A 17,088-nucleotide genomic window follows, 5' to 3' on the forward strand; every position below is an offset into this window, starting at 1 on the left:
CAGCTTGACGTTCTACTTAATTCTTTCTTTCTTTTTTTTTTTTGCGGTACGCAGGCCTCTCACTGTTGTGGCCTCTCCTGTTGCGGAGCACAGGCTCCGGACGCGCAGGCTCAGCGGCCATGGCTCACGGGCCCAGCCGCTCCGCGGCACGTGGGATCTTCCCGGACCGGGGCACGAACCCGTGTCCCCTGCATCGGCAGGCTGACTTTCAACCACCGCGCCACCAGGGAAGCCCTCTTTCTTTCTTTTGATCTTTGGGGGTGTTTCTGGTCCTCCACCCCAGTCTCAGGCCATTTTTAGCATCTGCCAGTGTATTGTGTTTCTATTAATTTAACAAACACTTGCGTAACACTCTTACTTGCATAAGAATTACTGAGTGCTTTAAGAAGTAACTCATTTTTAAAAAATTTTCATTGTGATAAAATATACATAACATAAAATTTACTATTTCAACCATTTGTAAGTGTACAGTTCAGTGGCGTTAAGTACATTCACATTGTTGTGCAGCCGTCACCACCATCCATCTTCAGAACTTTGTCATCTTCCAAAAGTGAGACTGTCCCCATTAAACACTAACTCCCTACTCTCCTACATTGACGGTGGGAATATAAATTGGTGCGGCCACTATGGAAAACAGTATGGAGCTTCCTTAAAAAACTGAAAATAGAGCAATGGTATGATCGTGCAATCCCACTCCTCGGCAAGTATCCAGAGAAAACTCTAATTCAATAAGATACATGCCCCTCTGTGTTCATAGAAGCACTAGTTACAATAGCCAAGACATGGAAGCAACCGAAGTGTCCATCGACAGATGAATGGATAAAGAAGATGTGGTACATACATACAATGGAATACTACTCAGCCATGAAAAAGAATGAAATAATGACATTTGCAGCAACATGGATGGGCCTAGAGATTATCATACTAAGTGAAGTAAGTCAGACAAAGGCAGAGAAAGACAAATACCATATGATAACACTTATATGTGGAATCTGAAATATCATACAATTGATCTTATTTCCAAAACAGAAACAGACTCACAGACATAGAAAACAAACTTATGGTTACCAAAGGGGGCAAGGGGGGGGGAGAGGGATAAATTAGGAGTTTGGGATTAGCAGATACACCCTACTCTATATAGAATAGCTAAACAGCAAGGTCCTACTGTATAGCACAGGGAATTGTATTCAGTATCTTGTAATAAGCTATGGTGGAAAGAATATGAGGAAGAATATGTATATATATTTATGTATCTGAATCACTTTGCTGTATACCAGAAACTAACACAGCATTGTAAATCAACTATACTTCAATTAAAAAAAACCCATTGGGCTTCCCTGGTGGCGCAGTGGTTCAGAGTCTGCCTGCCGATGCAGGGGACGCGGGTTCGTGCCCCGGTCCGGGAAGATCCCACATGCCATGGAGCGGCTGGGCCCGTGAGCCATGGCCGCTGAGCCTGTGTGTCCGGAGCCTGTGCTCCACAACGGGAGAGGCCACAACAGTGAGAGGCCCGCGTACCGCAAAAAAAAAACCCCCAAAAAAACCCCATTAACTTCCTTGTCCCCCCTTCCCAGCCCCTGGCAACCACCATTTCTACTTTCTGTCTCTATGAATTTGACTAGTCTGAGTACCTCACCTTAGTGGGATCATATGGTATTTGTCCTTTTGTGAGTGCCTTATTTCACTGAGCCAAGGTTCGTCTCTGTTGTGACGTGTCAGAATTTCCTTCCTTTTGAAGGCTGAATCACGTTCCATTGTATTACGTACCACATTTTGCTTATCTGTTCTTCTTTTGATGAATAAGAGGTAATTCGCTGAATCCTCAAGACAGTTCCGGGGGTTGCAGATTTTGTATACTGATATATGTATCTCTGTGGAGATTACCTCATCATCATCTGCATCCCTATCTGTATTTAGAGATGAGGGAACGAGGCCCAGGAAGGCTTCAGGGACTTGTGCAGGCCCCCAGTGGGCGGGTACTGAGCCTGGGCACAAACCTCGCGTCTGGCTTGAGTCCCAGTTTGGAACTAGCTTCCCGCGCTCTCCCTCTGAGTCTGAGCTGGCCCCTGCTCTCCAGTGATCATGTCTCTAGCTACACGTGTTGTGGTTGGAGAGCGATGCTTTGTTATGGTCTCTGCTGAGTGTCTCGTAGAACACGGTGAACTAAAATGAAGGCAGTGTCCTGCTCTCTCACTCAGGTTACACCCCCTGCCCTTTCTCGTATTTGACTGTGACCCGTAAAGGTACCATGTTCCTGTCGCTCAGCCGAATACGCCGCTCCCCACAGAAGTATATTATTAATCATTTATGAAGCCCATATACCCCCGTGGCGCACCTTGTTCCCCCTGCCTCCTTTCCTCACAGGAGTTACCTGGATACTGTTTTTAGTTCCCATTCACTTTTTGAGCCCACCGGGCTCTGATTTCTATCTCGGCCGCTACCAGAGTTGGTAATGATTTTCTAGTTGCTCAACTGAAAAGACATCTTAAAATGCTGCTTCTGTGCATTGTCACGGCACCGTCTAGAACTTTTGATCAATTGGATTCATCCCTGAAACTCTCTCACCTTGGCCTCTCAAATCACTCTTTCCTGCTCTTGCTGCCCTGCTGGCCATTCCTTTCCATCTCTGAAGAGCTCCTGTTTCTCTCCCGACCTCTTCATATTGATGCCCCCTTGTCTTCTCTTCTTCTCCATCCTCTCCTCCCACTTTATATACTCTCTCTGGGGGATCTCAGATACTCCTGTGCTTCAGGTACCACTAATGGACTAATTTCCCTCAAATTTCTTTTTCTTTTTTTAAAATTATTTTGGCCACGCCATGCAGCATGTGGGATCTTAGTTCCCCGACCAGGGATTGAACCCGGGCCCCCTGCACTGGCAGCGTGGAGTCTTAACCACTGAACCACCAGGGAAGTTCCTAATTTCCCTCAAATTTCTATCCCTACCCCTGGTCTCTCTCTAAAATTCCAGCCCACAACTCGGCTTTCTTTTGAACAACTCCCTGAGCTTTACTAAGTGTACTACCTTTTTACCTTAAAAATTTACTGTTGTTTTATTCTTGCCTTTACTAAATTGACTATCTTTTTTTTTTTTTTTTTTTTTTTTTGCGGTACGTGGGCCTCTCACTGTTGTGGCCTCTTCCATTGCGGAGCACAGGCTCCAGACGCGCAGGCTCAGCGGCCATGGCTCACGGGCCCAGCCGCTCCGCGGCACATGGGATCCTCCCGGACCAGGGCACGAACCCATGTCCCCTGCATTGGCAGGTGGACTCTCAACCACTGCGACACCAGGGAAGCCCTAAATTGACTATCTTTTAAAACTATCTAGTTATTAAATTCACTCTCTTTGTCCCCGGTCAGTCCCTGCTCCTGCACCCCCAGTCTCAGTGACTTATGCCGCCATCTCCCCAGAGACCCAAGTAAGAACTCGGGTTCAGCCTTGGCTCCTCCCCTTAGGCCTTACTCCCCAGTCTAATTGGGGACCACGTCCTGTGGACTCCACTGTCTTTTACTGCATCCCTGCTCCCCTCGCCCATCCTCACGTCAGGGCTTCAGTTCTGATTTAATAATTGTAATCCGGATTCTTGCAGTGGTCTCCTGGTGTTCCCGACCCCAGTATTACTGCCTCTCATTCACCTTCTGCGATGCCTCAGGTGGAAACGTCGTGTCATGCACGGCGGCCCTCATGGTCCTTGGGATAAGGTCTGTGCTGCTTAGCATGACACTCAAAGCTTTTCCAGTGCAGCTCTTGCCTAGCTTTCCAGCAGCCAGAATTTCACTAGGCGCCACCAGCTCCTGCAGCTGACACACGCGGAACTGGTAGAAGTTGTCACCTCACTGTTGCTCATTCTTCACGACTCAGCTGAGCTCCCATCCTTGTGAAGCCTTGCCCGTGTCAGTCACAGCATCCACCCCTTGAATTACTGGAGCCCCTTGAATGACCTCACCCCTGCCTTGGCTTTCAAATTAATCTGTTTCCTTGAATGTCTGTCTACTCTGACAGACGGGGAGCTCCTTGAGGACAAGACTGTATTGTATTTATCTTTTTATTCCTAGACACTAGAGCAGTGGCTGACCTATGATAAGTATTCCGTAAACATTCACTGAATGAATGAATGTGATACATACGTGTCCCTACATGTAGGTTCACCAAGATGCATGCGTATAGAGAGGGAGAGAGGAAGAGCCTTCACTCTAACGTGGTTCAGTTGCCCTGGAGAAAACACTCCTTCAGCCTTGCTTTTGACACACCCAGCAAGGAGGAGGTTCACAGTATCTTCTTTTAAAAAAATTCATTCATTCATTCATTCATTCATTTATTTTTGACTGCCTTGGGTCTTCATTGCCGCATGCAGGCTTTCCCTGGTTGTGGCGAGCGGGGGCAGAGTTGTGGTGCACGGGCTTCTCATTGCGGTGGCTTCTCGTTGTGGAGCATGGGCTCTAGAGTGTGCGGGCTTCAGTAGTTGTGGCGCATGGGCTCAGTAGCTGTGGCTCGCGGGCTCTAGAGTGCAGGCTCAGTAGTTGTGGCGCATGGGCTTGTTTGCTCTGCGGCATGTGGGATCTTCCCGGACCAGGGCTCGAACCCGTGTCCCCTGCATTGGCAGGCGGATTCTCAACCACTGCGCCACCAAGGAAGTCCCCACAGTATCTTGAAGAACCCCCGATTGGAGCTCCAGGAAACCTGGATTTGGTCCTGTCTCTTGCGCTACCCAGCTCTGTGTGACCTGACATAGTTTCCTACCTTCTCCACACTTCACTCCCCTCATGAGAAAAGGAGGGGGTTGAATTAGATCGCTCTTTTCCACACTTCAGTTATTTAAGCATTATCTTGGCTTTTCTCGTGCCAAAGCCATCTGTCCCATGATTAACACAATTAGAGAACAGTGCCTCAAAATTAGTTCCTTTCTTACGCTTTTCTGCTGCGTGTTAACATAATTGCATAGTCATTAATAATTTAAAGAATTGCCTCTCACCGTGCCGACTGCCCATCCAGCCTGTGACGTTCGTCATCAGCAGGACTATGCGGACTCACAGGTTTCCCCCGAACCAGGGGCTTTGACTGCAGTTCTCACAGTGGCCACCAGGGGGACGGGGTGTCTGGCCCGAGCTCAGGCAGCCAGCGCCTGGATGGCAAGGTTTCTCCCAGGCCAGGGGCTTTCCGAGTCCAGGGAGAAACAGAATGCTTCCCAATGATGGTGCTTTTCCTGTAGAAATAAAAAAGTTGCATCGGCATATGGCACATTTTCAATACTGATTAATAACAGCACAAATAAGTACCTCTTCGCCTTGTTGGGATCAAGCATTTCCTAGAGGATCTAATGAAAGCTATAGATTTCTTCCATCACAGAACCACGTATGTACAAACATACGGACAACTGCATACAGACACTTGCATGCAGATCTTCTGAGCTTATTGATTCCCTCTCTAGGGGGCCTTTGGCTCTCAAGTTAAGAAAATTTGGTTTAGAATAAGATCTGAGGAAATGTAAACTCCCAAGTACAATCAGGTACTTCATTTGTAATTTCACTGTCATTTTGTTCCTAATAATCCCTGTTGAATGCATCGTTCTAAAAAGCACTGTATAATTCTCTGTGTGTCACCCTGAATCGTGCTCGATTTGTCCAGGTCCTTCCAGCAGCCCAGGGAGCGTTAGCTGTCACCCCAGGGGTTAACTGGGCTCCTCTAAAGCAGATTACTGGTACTCAAATGGTTTGGTATCCATCTCTCTCTGTCTTTGGTACCGCACTGCTCTGTACTATAACTGGGTCACTGGGGTATCTCTACTCAGCAGGGTACAAAGGCATCGTGGTTTGTCTCTATGGTATCTTGGGCAGAAAATACAGATGTCTGGGGCATTTTCAGTTACCGTTGCTCATCCAGTGAGTCTAGTTTGAAGCATCATTCGTACGTCCAATTCAAATCTTTCCCCGTCCAGTGTTTGTAATCCTCTCCTTGTGGGCCATCGCTGCCCCCCGGCCAACAGAGGTGCTGATACCCCCGTGAATATGTGCTGACACATTCCCTCTCTTGTGGGACTCAGGTGCAGGGTCCCCAGAGGCCACTGCAGCACCTCCCTGATCCTGACGTGAACAGAATCTCTCCACCCCACAGGGGCAACCACCGTTTTTCACGTGTCAACCAGCCTCTTTCTCTGGGTCTCCTCGGCCAGTGGGCGCCCTCGTTGGGAGGATCCCTTTTGTTGTGTTCACTTGATTCACAGGAAGCTCACGTATCTTTGCCGCACTGAACGGTGGGCATGCGGGTCGCCGGTTCCAGGCCGTCTGCCCTGCTGTGGCTCTCCCGATCCTTCATCCCTGCTCGATGGGCAGCGGTGCATCACAAAGTCGGTGTGTGGGCGGGGATTGCCGCAGAGACCTGAGGCCCCTTGGCCTCCCTCTGATTCCCTCTCCAGCTGTGGACGCTTTTGTGCCCACTGACAGCTTTGCACCCGACAGTCTTCTCTGCCACGGGGCTTTCCCTGCCTCTTGTGAGGAAGGGGAGTGAGTGATGCCCCTGAGGGCAGACTAGTGCTCCAGGCTCCCCACTTCCAGGGGGACAGCTTCGAGGAGTGTTGCACACATTTTCTCCCAGGATGTTTCCCAGTTGGTTGGCGCCCCAGTTGCCTCTGTGGTGATCAGCTCAATAGCACATGGTTTATTGACATTTCCTCCTTCCTACCACCCACTCTGGTTTCTTGGGAATCACTTCGCCAAAAAGCAGCCCGAACTCAGCTCCTTGTCTCAGATTTTGCTCCAAAGAGAACCAGACGCAGATAGAGGTTCATATGGGAGAACCAGACGCAGACAGAGGTTCATATGGGAGAACCAGACGTCAGCCTTCCTTGCAGGACACCCTCTGGCTGGAAGAGGGGGTCTAGTGGACTTGCTTTTCCTTCATTTGGTTTGGGTGGGAGAGCTTAGTCCCTGTTTGCCCCCATGCGGGGCTGGGGGCTTGGGCAGGGAAGCATCTCTCATGAAGACTCCATTTCCTGCACGGTCAGCACGGTGGTGAGTGAGGGTGCTGGTGGTTTGCAACTTGTGCAGCCCTGGGTGGACACCTCCCTTGCTGCTCCCGATTTGGGGTGGAGGGCATTTAGGCCTGTGTCCTTCAGCGTTTGCGTCTGATTCTGGAGCAACTGGAAAATTCCACCTCAACATCCTAGCACAGCAGTCAATGATCGGGAATCTACTTTTGCTGTATCTTTCACCCAGTCCAAAGAAAGTTATTTTTTCCTTTCTCCTAAGAGAGAGGTTTGGTCTACTGTGCACATATGACTGATAATCTTCTCAGGAATACTTTGCTTTTCTCTGACTGTACATCCTGTGTGTTTTCCCACTGGACCTTCACCACCATGTACATGAAAACGGGTCATATTTACATCTTCAGTTGTGTGTGTGCACGTATGTGTGTGTGTGTATGCAAAGTGTCCTTTATCAAAGACCTTTTCCCAATAGATAACTTAAAACACAAGTAAACAAAGTACAACAGAGTTTAAAAACAAAGCTATACGATGGTTTTCCAATGTGGTTATCAGGGCAGGGCTCTGGTTTGCCTGTCCGGATACTTCCTGCTCACCTACTTCCGTTCTGATTGGAACAGATGAATGTTGTGTAGCTCACGGTGCTTCTGGACTGAGTCATTTCTCCTCTGACCCGCTCTTCCTCTCTTCCCTTTGAAACATGTGATACTTTATTTCCATTTAATTGTCATGTCGGGACCATCACACCGCAGAATTCAACGATGATCAGCTCTAAGTTCACAGGCTGGAATGGAGACACACGGCAGAAGAAAATAACTGTTACAGACACATTTTACCAGAGATGTAAAATGAGGTGGCATAAAAATGATCCCTGTTACCAACGTGGCAGGAGACGTTTCTGAACCCCTAATCACAGCTCGAGCCAAATGGGGACTAGCACGGCCTGTGTCTCTCCCAGGAGACCCACCTCTGATCCCTTGTCATCACCTTGAGAAGTAAGGGAGGAAGGAAAAGAGGAGAAAAACCAGTTGAAGGGAGTCACAGAAGACTCATCGGAATTTGTTTTAAAATCAGTGGATTATAGATAAAACTTCCAAATAAAGGTCTCCTGTGTCATCCTCTTTGCTCAAATTCAGCTGAAGTCCGTCTGAAGCCTGTTGTATTGGGCATGGATATTATAAACCCAAGTAAATGTCCACGTGCCCCTCCTGCAAGGCTGTCACCTCTATATGTGGGATAAGATTGTAGAAACCAGTGATGTCCACTTTTCTAAGGTGTATGACTTTTACTCCACTCTCCTTACTTTTAGACCCAAATCAGATATATAAGGAAGAACTGTAAAGTTACCTACATTGTCCCTGGCAAGTTTACAGTGTTCAGTTGTGCCATCAGAGTGGCCTCAGTCATTTATGACATTGTTTGTTGGCTAAGGAAGCTATTTCCAGATTTAACGCACACTTCATTGATTGCATAACTGGCCCAGACCACTTCCTTATCACCATCATCCCACCGAGGGAGAGATGGAAACACATTCGTTGGATGACATAAATTTGATAGGATAGCCCTCGATATGGAGCAGCAGTTGGCAAAGGTATTCGGAAGGTCCTCCTCAAGTCTTGTTGCCGGAAGTGGTCATCTGAGCTGAGGTTTTCCTCACTATGAAAATGAGAGCATCCGTTTTGGTTCTTTCCTCAATTAAAACTCTACGATTCCAGCAGTGGCACCACAGAGCAATTTTTCTGGCATCGTGATGACCGTCCGTCATTCCTGTCTGGAAAGGGACCCTCTGTGTTATACGTACAACTGTATAAACCACAGCAATTGTCAGGAGCCGTTCTGGCACGGGATGTCCCAGCCGGTGGAATGTCTGGGCTCCCCTCTGCCCTGTCTCACTCTAGACGTTCCCGAAGGCGACCCTCCGCGCAAAGGCAGTCCACTGGAGGGCCCCGGGCCCAGCGAGCCAGCTGCAGAGGAGGTGACCGGGTGGGTTCATCACAGGTGCACACTCTCAGGAAACACCTCCCCCCAGGTGGGATTCATTCTTTTCTCAATATTACTGAACTCTGTACTCACAGAAGTCAGGCGGTCCATGTTATCCCTGGGATGCGGTATGCTGTCCTGTGCAGTTTGGATCTGTACTGTTTTCAGTGGTGTAGGATCTTATTTTACAGATGGGTTTTATCCTTCTTTAAGTGATCGGTGGAAAAGACAAAAGTAGAAAGGCCAGGATTTTTCCAGCACTGGGCAGATGGGGACCTGCGTGAAACCCGGGGCTGAGAGTGTGGTCCTAGACACCCCGAGTCCCCGTGGGCACTGAGTGCTGTGCTAACATTCCAACCCACGTGTTTTTAATTCTTGCCCCTGAGGGATTTGCTCGTTTTCCATACTGATTAGTTTATAGCAAGGCTAATTTGCACTGACATTTGGGTTTACACATTGGGGTTTATTAAAATAAAGGGAACAACATTGTAGGAGGCAGAGGGAGCGTGGCTCTGAGGGCTGATGGGCTGAGATGGAAACCGGTCCCCGGCTTCATTCCTGAGCTGTCTTTTGTCCTGGGGCCACCACTCAGCCATCTGTGCACGGCTTTCTCTACCCAGAGTTAAAGTCTGAGAGACACAGGAGTTTCGGTGAATCACAGGGGCTTTTTTTATGGATTAAGTAATGAATGTGATTAACGATAATAAGGAGAATTCCCAGTTACCCACCTGTAGTTCCCCTGCAGCTCATTTTCAATTCTGTGTTGATTCCCTTCACTAACTCCCATCCCGACCCAGATGGTATCTATTTAGGAAATTCAGGAAACTCTTAATATTTGCATAAGCAGAGCAAATTGGGAAATAAATTAGTGTGAAGAAATGATCTAATGCAATCGAAAGCTGAATATAAACAGCTTCTGGACTTTTCTAGGCCGTGGACTCATGAAGTCACTCGGTAAATATTTGCTAAGCCCTGCTCAGTGCTGGGCCCTGGGGACAGCAGCACGAGATGGGCTGAGGTTCGCCGTCCAGAGCGAGAGGCTGGGCTGACAGGCTGAGACTCGGGGGCCCAGGGGAGGAGGTGGGTTCCATTCCCACAATAGTTGGTGGTGGTTTCCTTCCAGGCCCCCCCCCTTCTGATACATGGAAAGGTCCTCGGAAACATCTCATCTTTACTCTTCATTACAAAGGACGGTGTGTCCAGTGGACATGACACACCGTCCAGTCTCCTGATGCCAACGTTGAGGTGGGGGGGAAGCGGCCAGCTCCCCGAGGACAGAGTCCCCTTATGGCCCCAGGGTGAGGGTGGGACCTGCACAGGGTAGGCACTCAGTGGCCATTTGTTGAATACATTTGATCCCGTAATCAGCCATATGGAGCCGTATAGGGAAGGCATCACCATCACCATCATTCTCATTTTAAAAACGAGGGAGGTGAGGTTCAGAGAGGTTTGGTAAGTCCAAGGACACATAGCTAGAAAAAGGTGGAGTTAGGGCTCAAACCGTGCTCATCTACCTCCCTGAAGCTGTCACTCTCAGCTGACTGTGTTGAATCATGGGCAAGGGGACTTAGCCAGCAGGTGTGGGTGGCATGTGGCTAGAAGCCAGGAAGAAACAGGAGTTTATAATCTTGCTGAAGCCTGGCTGGTATATGGTGTTCAGGGAAGGGCTGGAAAGTGGCAACCAGCCTCACGGCCCTTTGATGGACTCCTCACCTCTGCTTCTTGCTCTCTGTGTGACCCAGTGTTGTGGAGCCAAACTTGTGTCTGCTTGCCCACACCCAGGAAAGCCAATCTACTGACACCCGGTGGTGGTGAAGAGAAGCGCAGTGTTTATTGAAGGCGCCAAGCAAGGAGTCCAGACAGCTAGTGCTCAGAAGGCCCAAACTCCCTGATGGTTTTCAGGGAAAAGTTTATAAAGACGGGGTGAGGGAGGGGGGTTGTGGGGTGTGTGATCAGCTCGTGGACCTTCTTCTGATTGGTTGGTGGTGAGGTAATTGGAAGTCAACATCATCAACCTTCTGGTTCCAACTGGTCTGGGGTCTGTGTGCTTGTGAGTAGCATACAGTTAACTTCTTCTACCTGGTGAGGGTTTCAGTCTCTGTAAAACAGCTCTAAGGACATGGCTCAGAATGTTATCTATAGCCCTTGGGGAGGAACAAAAGGTTTTTGACTTCTTTGTTTAATGGCTAAACCATTATTATTTTGTCTTGCTTGAAAGTTTCCTTTCTTTCTGCATTTTCTTTTCTCCAGTTAAATTTATTCTTTGACTAAAGTTTTTCTACAGACGAAAGGCAGGCAGAGGACCTGGAGGGGGAGTCTTGCTCTGGGAAGGCCCCATAGGGTCCTGCTTGGTTACACCAGAGCAAGTTGCTCAGATCTCCCTGATGCTCTGTTTCTTCGTTGGCAACACTGATGACACCCAGCGTACAGTAAATTCTCAATTATACCGGATTATTTTGTTATTACCAGTTAAATTTTTTTATTACTACTACTACTCTTGTGATTTGCCTTTACGCACACAGAGACTTGTTACAGAGAGTAACAGGTCTTAAAGTAAGCTTCTAAATTGCGTGGTATGTTATATTAAGTAAGCAGCTTTCGAGATTATTGAGTCTGAATCTGTGTCTGGCCCAGAGATTCAATCAAGGCTCCCTTTTCTGTGGCCACTGTTTTCTAACTTAGAAAAGCTGAGGTGACATATTTTCTATCTTTGTTTCTAAGAATATTAGGGCTGTTTCACTGTGCTGCGTGGTAGGCCCCCTTGTTAATGTAAGGGCCATGTTAAGATGTAGGAAATGGGAGCAGGGCATCTACCTTTCCACTCCTACAGTGAGTAAGTCTGAGCCCTGGGGGGAGCATTTGTCCGTGGCCTTGGTTTACCCATCGCCTCTGCTCTGCGCAGGGGACAAGTCTTGTTTACAGCTGTAACCGCTTATAAATTGATTTGTCATCCTTTGATGAGAAACACCTGCAAGGCTCCTGCAACGGCAACTCACCAGCATAAGGTGGCAGCCTGGGCCACATCTTCACCAGCGTTGCTTCAACCAAATATGCCAACTCTTGCGAGCATGGGAGAAAGAGATTTTTAGTGGTTTTTGACAGTCTTTTAGCAAACCTTTTCTGAGAATCTCTGACCCAGGCATCAGTCAACCCTCTTTGTCATCTCCACAGCCAAGATCAGCCCTGGAAGTTTGCTCTGGATGGCCCAGGCAGAGCTGTCCAGTGATGTATAATGCAAACCACATACATGATTTTAAATGCTCTAGTAGCCACATTTCTAAAAAGTAAGAAAAAACAAGTAAAATTCATTTTTAAAATATACTTAATTAACCCAGTATGTCAAAAACATTGTCATCCCAACAGGTAATGAACATAAATATCATTAATGAGCTATTTTACACTCTTCGTTTCATACTAAGTCTTTAAAATCTGGTGTGTATTTTATACTTTCAGCGCAGATAGCCACACGTGTAGCTACGGTGTTGGACAGTGCCCAGTCCAGTTAAGCAAGGTGGCTCTGGGAAACAGCCAAAGCCCCGAGAGATTGTCATTAAAACAAAAACTTACATTAGGGACCTCATCCCTGTGACCCTCCTAAGGATGAGAGCCGCTGGGGGCCACTTTGTGGACCTTCTTTCCATTAACATTCTTGTAGATCTGAGGATTTCAGCTCATCCATATCTGTACCAATATGTATGTTTTGTTTTAAGAGCTGGGAGTGACGACACCCAAGCCCAGCTCAGGACGGAGCCGAAGATGTTGGAACCCACCGCTCAGGACAACCTGCTTGTGTCCATCACCAGGCGAGACTGGCTTCTCCAAGAAAAGCAGCAGTTACAGGTAAGCGGGTGAAGAATCTTCAAGAAACAAGACATCATTTTTCTTATCCATTTGAGCCAAAGGTAGCAAAGTGGGTCTTTGCTTGAGTGAAGCAATTAGAGTGTTGGCTGTCCACCTGGAAGCACAGGGTGGAGGGTGGTGACTAGGGGGCCTGTCGGGAGTCTCATTACCAACGAGGGGTTGAAAGCTTGGCGGTGTGTGTGGCTGTCTTTGCTGTTCCTCATTACCTGTTGAATATGCTTTCCTTGTCTGCCAGGCCAGTCTGTCACCTCTTCTCGTTTTGCCCTGAAGAAGGTTCTTTTAGAGGCAGAAAGAAGTCTGAGCTGTGGCAGTGCTTTATGGCAACTGCCGTCAGCTTGGACTCTGAGTAGCGCCTGTCAGGAGGCAGAGCTGTAAGTGTGGACTGGGCAAAGTGGGCGGGACTGGGAAAGACTGGGAATGACTGGGGCATCGTGGGAGCTCCAGGTAGGCCCAGAGCAGTGGATGCAAGTTGGCCGAGAATCATCAGGGGCTAGAAATCTTGGTGCAGCCCTGAGTTCCAGCCAGGAGGCAACCAGGAGCTCTGGAAGTCGACAGTGTCCCCCAGAGACAAGGAGCCCTGCAACTCTGTCCACACCTGCCTGAGCCTGGAGGCCTTGAGGCAGGAATGGGGAGCATTGACGTCTGGAAAGAGCAGAGGGCTTTAACACTGAGTCCAAGAGCTGGTTTAGGCTCCAAACAGCTGAATGACCTCAGACAAGTTAATGGGGCTCAGACATGTTACTGGAAGCCCTCCCGCTGCCCCCACCTCAAGCAGAGTGTTCTTGTTATCTGAGTTTGCCCATCCAAGTCCATACAATAGCAAGGTGGCAAAGGGAAGCAAACATTGTTGCTATTTGAAAATATTCTCCAATAAACTGGCACTTTTTTTTTTTAATTGAAGAGACTGTCTTTTCTCCATTGTATATCCTTGCCCCCTTTGTCATAGATTAGTTGACCATAGGTGCGTGGGTTTATCTCTGGGCTTTCTATCCTGTTCCATTGGTCTATATTTCTGTTTTTGTGCCAGTACTCTATTGTTTTGATTACCGTAGCTTTGTAGTGTAGTCTGAAATCAGGGAGTCTGATTCCTCCAGCTCCATTTGTTTCCCTCAAGATTGCTTTGGCTATTCAAGGTCTCTTGTGTTTCCATACAAACTTTAAGATTTTTTTTCTAGTTCTGTAAAAAATGCCATTGATAGTTTGATAGGGATTGCATTGAATCTGTAGATTGCTTTGGGTAGTATAGTCATTTTCACAATATTGGTTCTTCCAATCCAAGAACATGGTATATCTCTCTGTCTGTTTGTGTCATCTTTGATTTCTTTCATCAGTGTCTTATAGTTTTCTGTGTACAGGTCTTTTACCTCCTTAGGTAGGTTTATTCCTAGGTATTTTATTCTTTTTGTTACAATGGTGAATGGGATTGTTTCCTTAATTTCTCTTTGTGATCTTTCATTGTTAGTGTATAGGAATGCAAGAGATTTCTGTGTATTAATTTTGTATCCTGCAACTTTACCAAATTCTTTGATGAGCTCTAGTAGTTTTCTGGTGGCATCTTTAGAATTCTCTATGTATAGTATCATGTCATCTGCAAACAGTGACAGTTTTACTTCTTCTTTTCCAATTTGTATTCCTTTTTTTCTTTTTCTTCTCTGATTGCCATGGCTAGGAATTCCAAAACTATGTTGATTAACAGTGGTGAGAGTGGACATCCTTGTCTTGTTCCTGATCTTAGAGGAAATGCTTTCAGTTTTTCAGCATTGAGAACGATGTTGGCTGTGGATTTGTCATATATGGCCTTTATCATGTTGAGGTAAGTTCCCTCTATGCCTAGTTCTGGAGAGTTTTTATCGTAAATAGGTGTTGAATTTTATCAAAAGCTTTTTCTGCATCGAATGAGATGATTATATGGTTTTTATTCCTCAATCTGTTAACATGGTGTATCACACTGACTGATTTGCATATATCAAAGAATCCTTGCATCCCTGAGATAAATCCCACTTGATCGTGGTGTATGATCCTTTTAATGTGTTGTTGGATTCTGTTTGCTAGTATTTTTTGAGGATTTTTGCATCTATATTCATCAGTGATATTGGCCTGTAATTTTCTTTTTTTGTAGTATCTTTGTCTGGCTTTGGTATCAGGTTGATAGTGGCCTTGTAGGATTAGTTTGGGACTGTTCCTTCCTCTGCAGTTTTTTGGAAGAGTTTGAGAAGGATGGGTGTTAGCTCTTCTCTAAATGTTTGATAGAATTCACCTGTGAAGCCCTCTGGTCCTGGACTTTTCTTTGTTGGTAGATTTTTTTTTTAACGTCTCTATTGGAGTATAATTGCTTTACAATGGTGTGTTAGTTTCTGCTCTATAACAAAGTGAATCAGCTATACAGATACATATACCCCCATATCCCCTCCCTCTTGCATCTCCCTCCCACCCCTCTAGGTGGTCACAAAGCACCGAGCTGATCTCCCTGTGCTATGTGGCTGCTTCCCACTAGCTATCTGTTTTACATTTGGTAGTGTATATATGTCCATGCCACTCTCTCACTTAGTCCCAGCATACCCTTCTCCATCCCTGAGTCCTCAAGTCCATTCTCTACGTCTGCATCTTTATTCCTGTCCTGCCCCTAGGTTCTTCAGAACCATTTTTTAAATTCCATATGTATGTGTTAGCATACAGTACTTGTTTTTCTCTTTCTGACTTACTTCAGTCCATATGACAGTCTCTAGTCTATCCACCTCACTACAAATAACTCAATTTCGTTTCTTTTTATGGCTGAGTAATATTCCGTTGTAAATATTCCGTTGTGCCACATCTTCTTTATCCATTCATCTGTCGATGGACACTTAGGTTGCTTCCATGTCCTGGCTATTGTAAATAGAACTGCAATGAACATTGTGGTACATGACTCTCTTTGAGTTATGGTTTCCTCAGGGTATATGACCAGTAGTGGGATTGCTGGGTCATATGGTAATTCTATTTTCAGTTCTTTAAGGAACCTCCATACTGTTCTCCATAGTGGCTGTATCAATTTACATTCTCACCAGCAGTGCAAGAGGGTTCCCTTTTCTCCACACCCTCTCCAGCATTTATTTTTGGTAGATTTTTTTGATGGTGGCCATTCTGACTGGTGTGAGGTGATACCTCATTGTAGTTTTGACTTGCATTTCTCTAATGATTAATGATGTTGAGCATCCTTTTATGTGTTTGTTGGCACTCTGTATATCTTCTTTGGAGAAATGTCTATTTAGGTCTCCTGCCCATTTTTGGGTTAGGTTGTTTGTTCTTTTGATATTGAGCTGCATGAGCTGCTTGTAAATTTTGGAGATTAATCCTTTGTCTGTTGCTTCATTTGCAAATATTTTCTCCCATTCTGAGGGTTGTCTTTGTCTTGTTTATGGTTTCCTTTGCTATGCAAAAGCTTTTAAGTTTCATTAGGTCCCATTTGTTTATTTTTGTTTTTATTTCCATTTCTCTAGGAGGTCGGTCAAAAAGGATCTTGCTGTGATTTATGTCATAGAGTGTTCTGCCTATGTTTTTTGGAAGATTTTTAATCACAGATTCAATTACATTACTTGTGATTGGTCTGTTCATATTTTCTATTTCTTCCTGGTTCAGTCTTGGAAGGTTATACCTTTCTGAGAATTTGTCCAGTTTTTCCAGGTTGTCCATTTTATTGGCAAAGAGTTGCTTGTAGTAGTCCCTTATGATGCTTTGTATTTCTGCGTTGTCCATTGTAACTTCTCCTTTTTCATTTCTGATTTTGTTGATTTGAGTCCTCTCGTTTTTTTCTTGATGAGTCTGGCTAAAGGTTTATCAATTTTGTTTATCTTCCCAAAGAACCAGCTTTTAGTTTTATTGATCTTTGCTATTGTTTTCTTTGTTTCTATTCCATTTATTTCTGCTCTGATCTTTATGATTTCTTTCCTTCTACTAACTTTGGGCTTTGTTTGTTCTTCTCTCCGTAGTTCCTTTAGATGTAAGGTTAGATTGCTTATTTGAGATTTTTCTTATTTCTTGAGGTAGGATTGTATTGCTACAAACGTCCCTCTTAGAACTGCTTTTGCTGCATCCCATAGGTTTTGGATCTACATGTTCTTGTCATTTGTCTCTAGGTATTTTTTGATTTCCTCTTTGATTTCTTCAGTGATCTCTTGGTTATTTAGTAACGTATTGTTTAGCCTCCATGTGTTTGTGTTTATTTCGGGTTTCTTCCCCCCCTGTAATTGGTTCCTAATCTCATAGCATTGTCGTCAGAAAAGATGCTTGAT

At 46.0% G+C, this 17,088-nt stretch overlaps 1 protein-coding gene across 2 annotated transcripts in view; it reads left to right on the forward strand.

Annotated features, from left to right (window-relative positions):
• Positions 1-17,088, forward strand: part of DISC1 (DISC1 scaffold protein) — a 352,385-nt gene that overhangs the window by 95,607 nt on the left and 239,690 nt on the right. For both annotated transcript variants that reach the window (XM_049696800.1, XM_004281592.3), the window contains exon 5: positions 12,670-12,799. In XM_049696800.1, coding sequence (XP_049552757.1) covers positions 12,670-12,799 — 130 coding nt within the window. The remainder of the gene's footprint in view (positions 1-12,669; positions 12,800-17,088) is intronic.

The sequence above is a fragment of the Orcinus orca genome, chromosome 14, assembly GCF_937001465.1.
Source record: "Orcinus orca chromosome 14, mOrcOrc1.1, whole genome shotgun sequence".
Lineage (NCBI taxonomy): Eukaryota > Metazoa > Chordata > Mammalia > Artiodactyla > Delphinidae > Orcinus > Orcinus orca.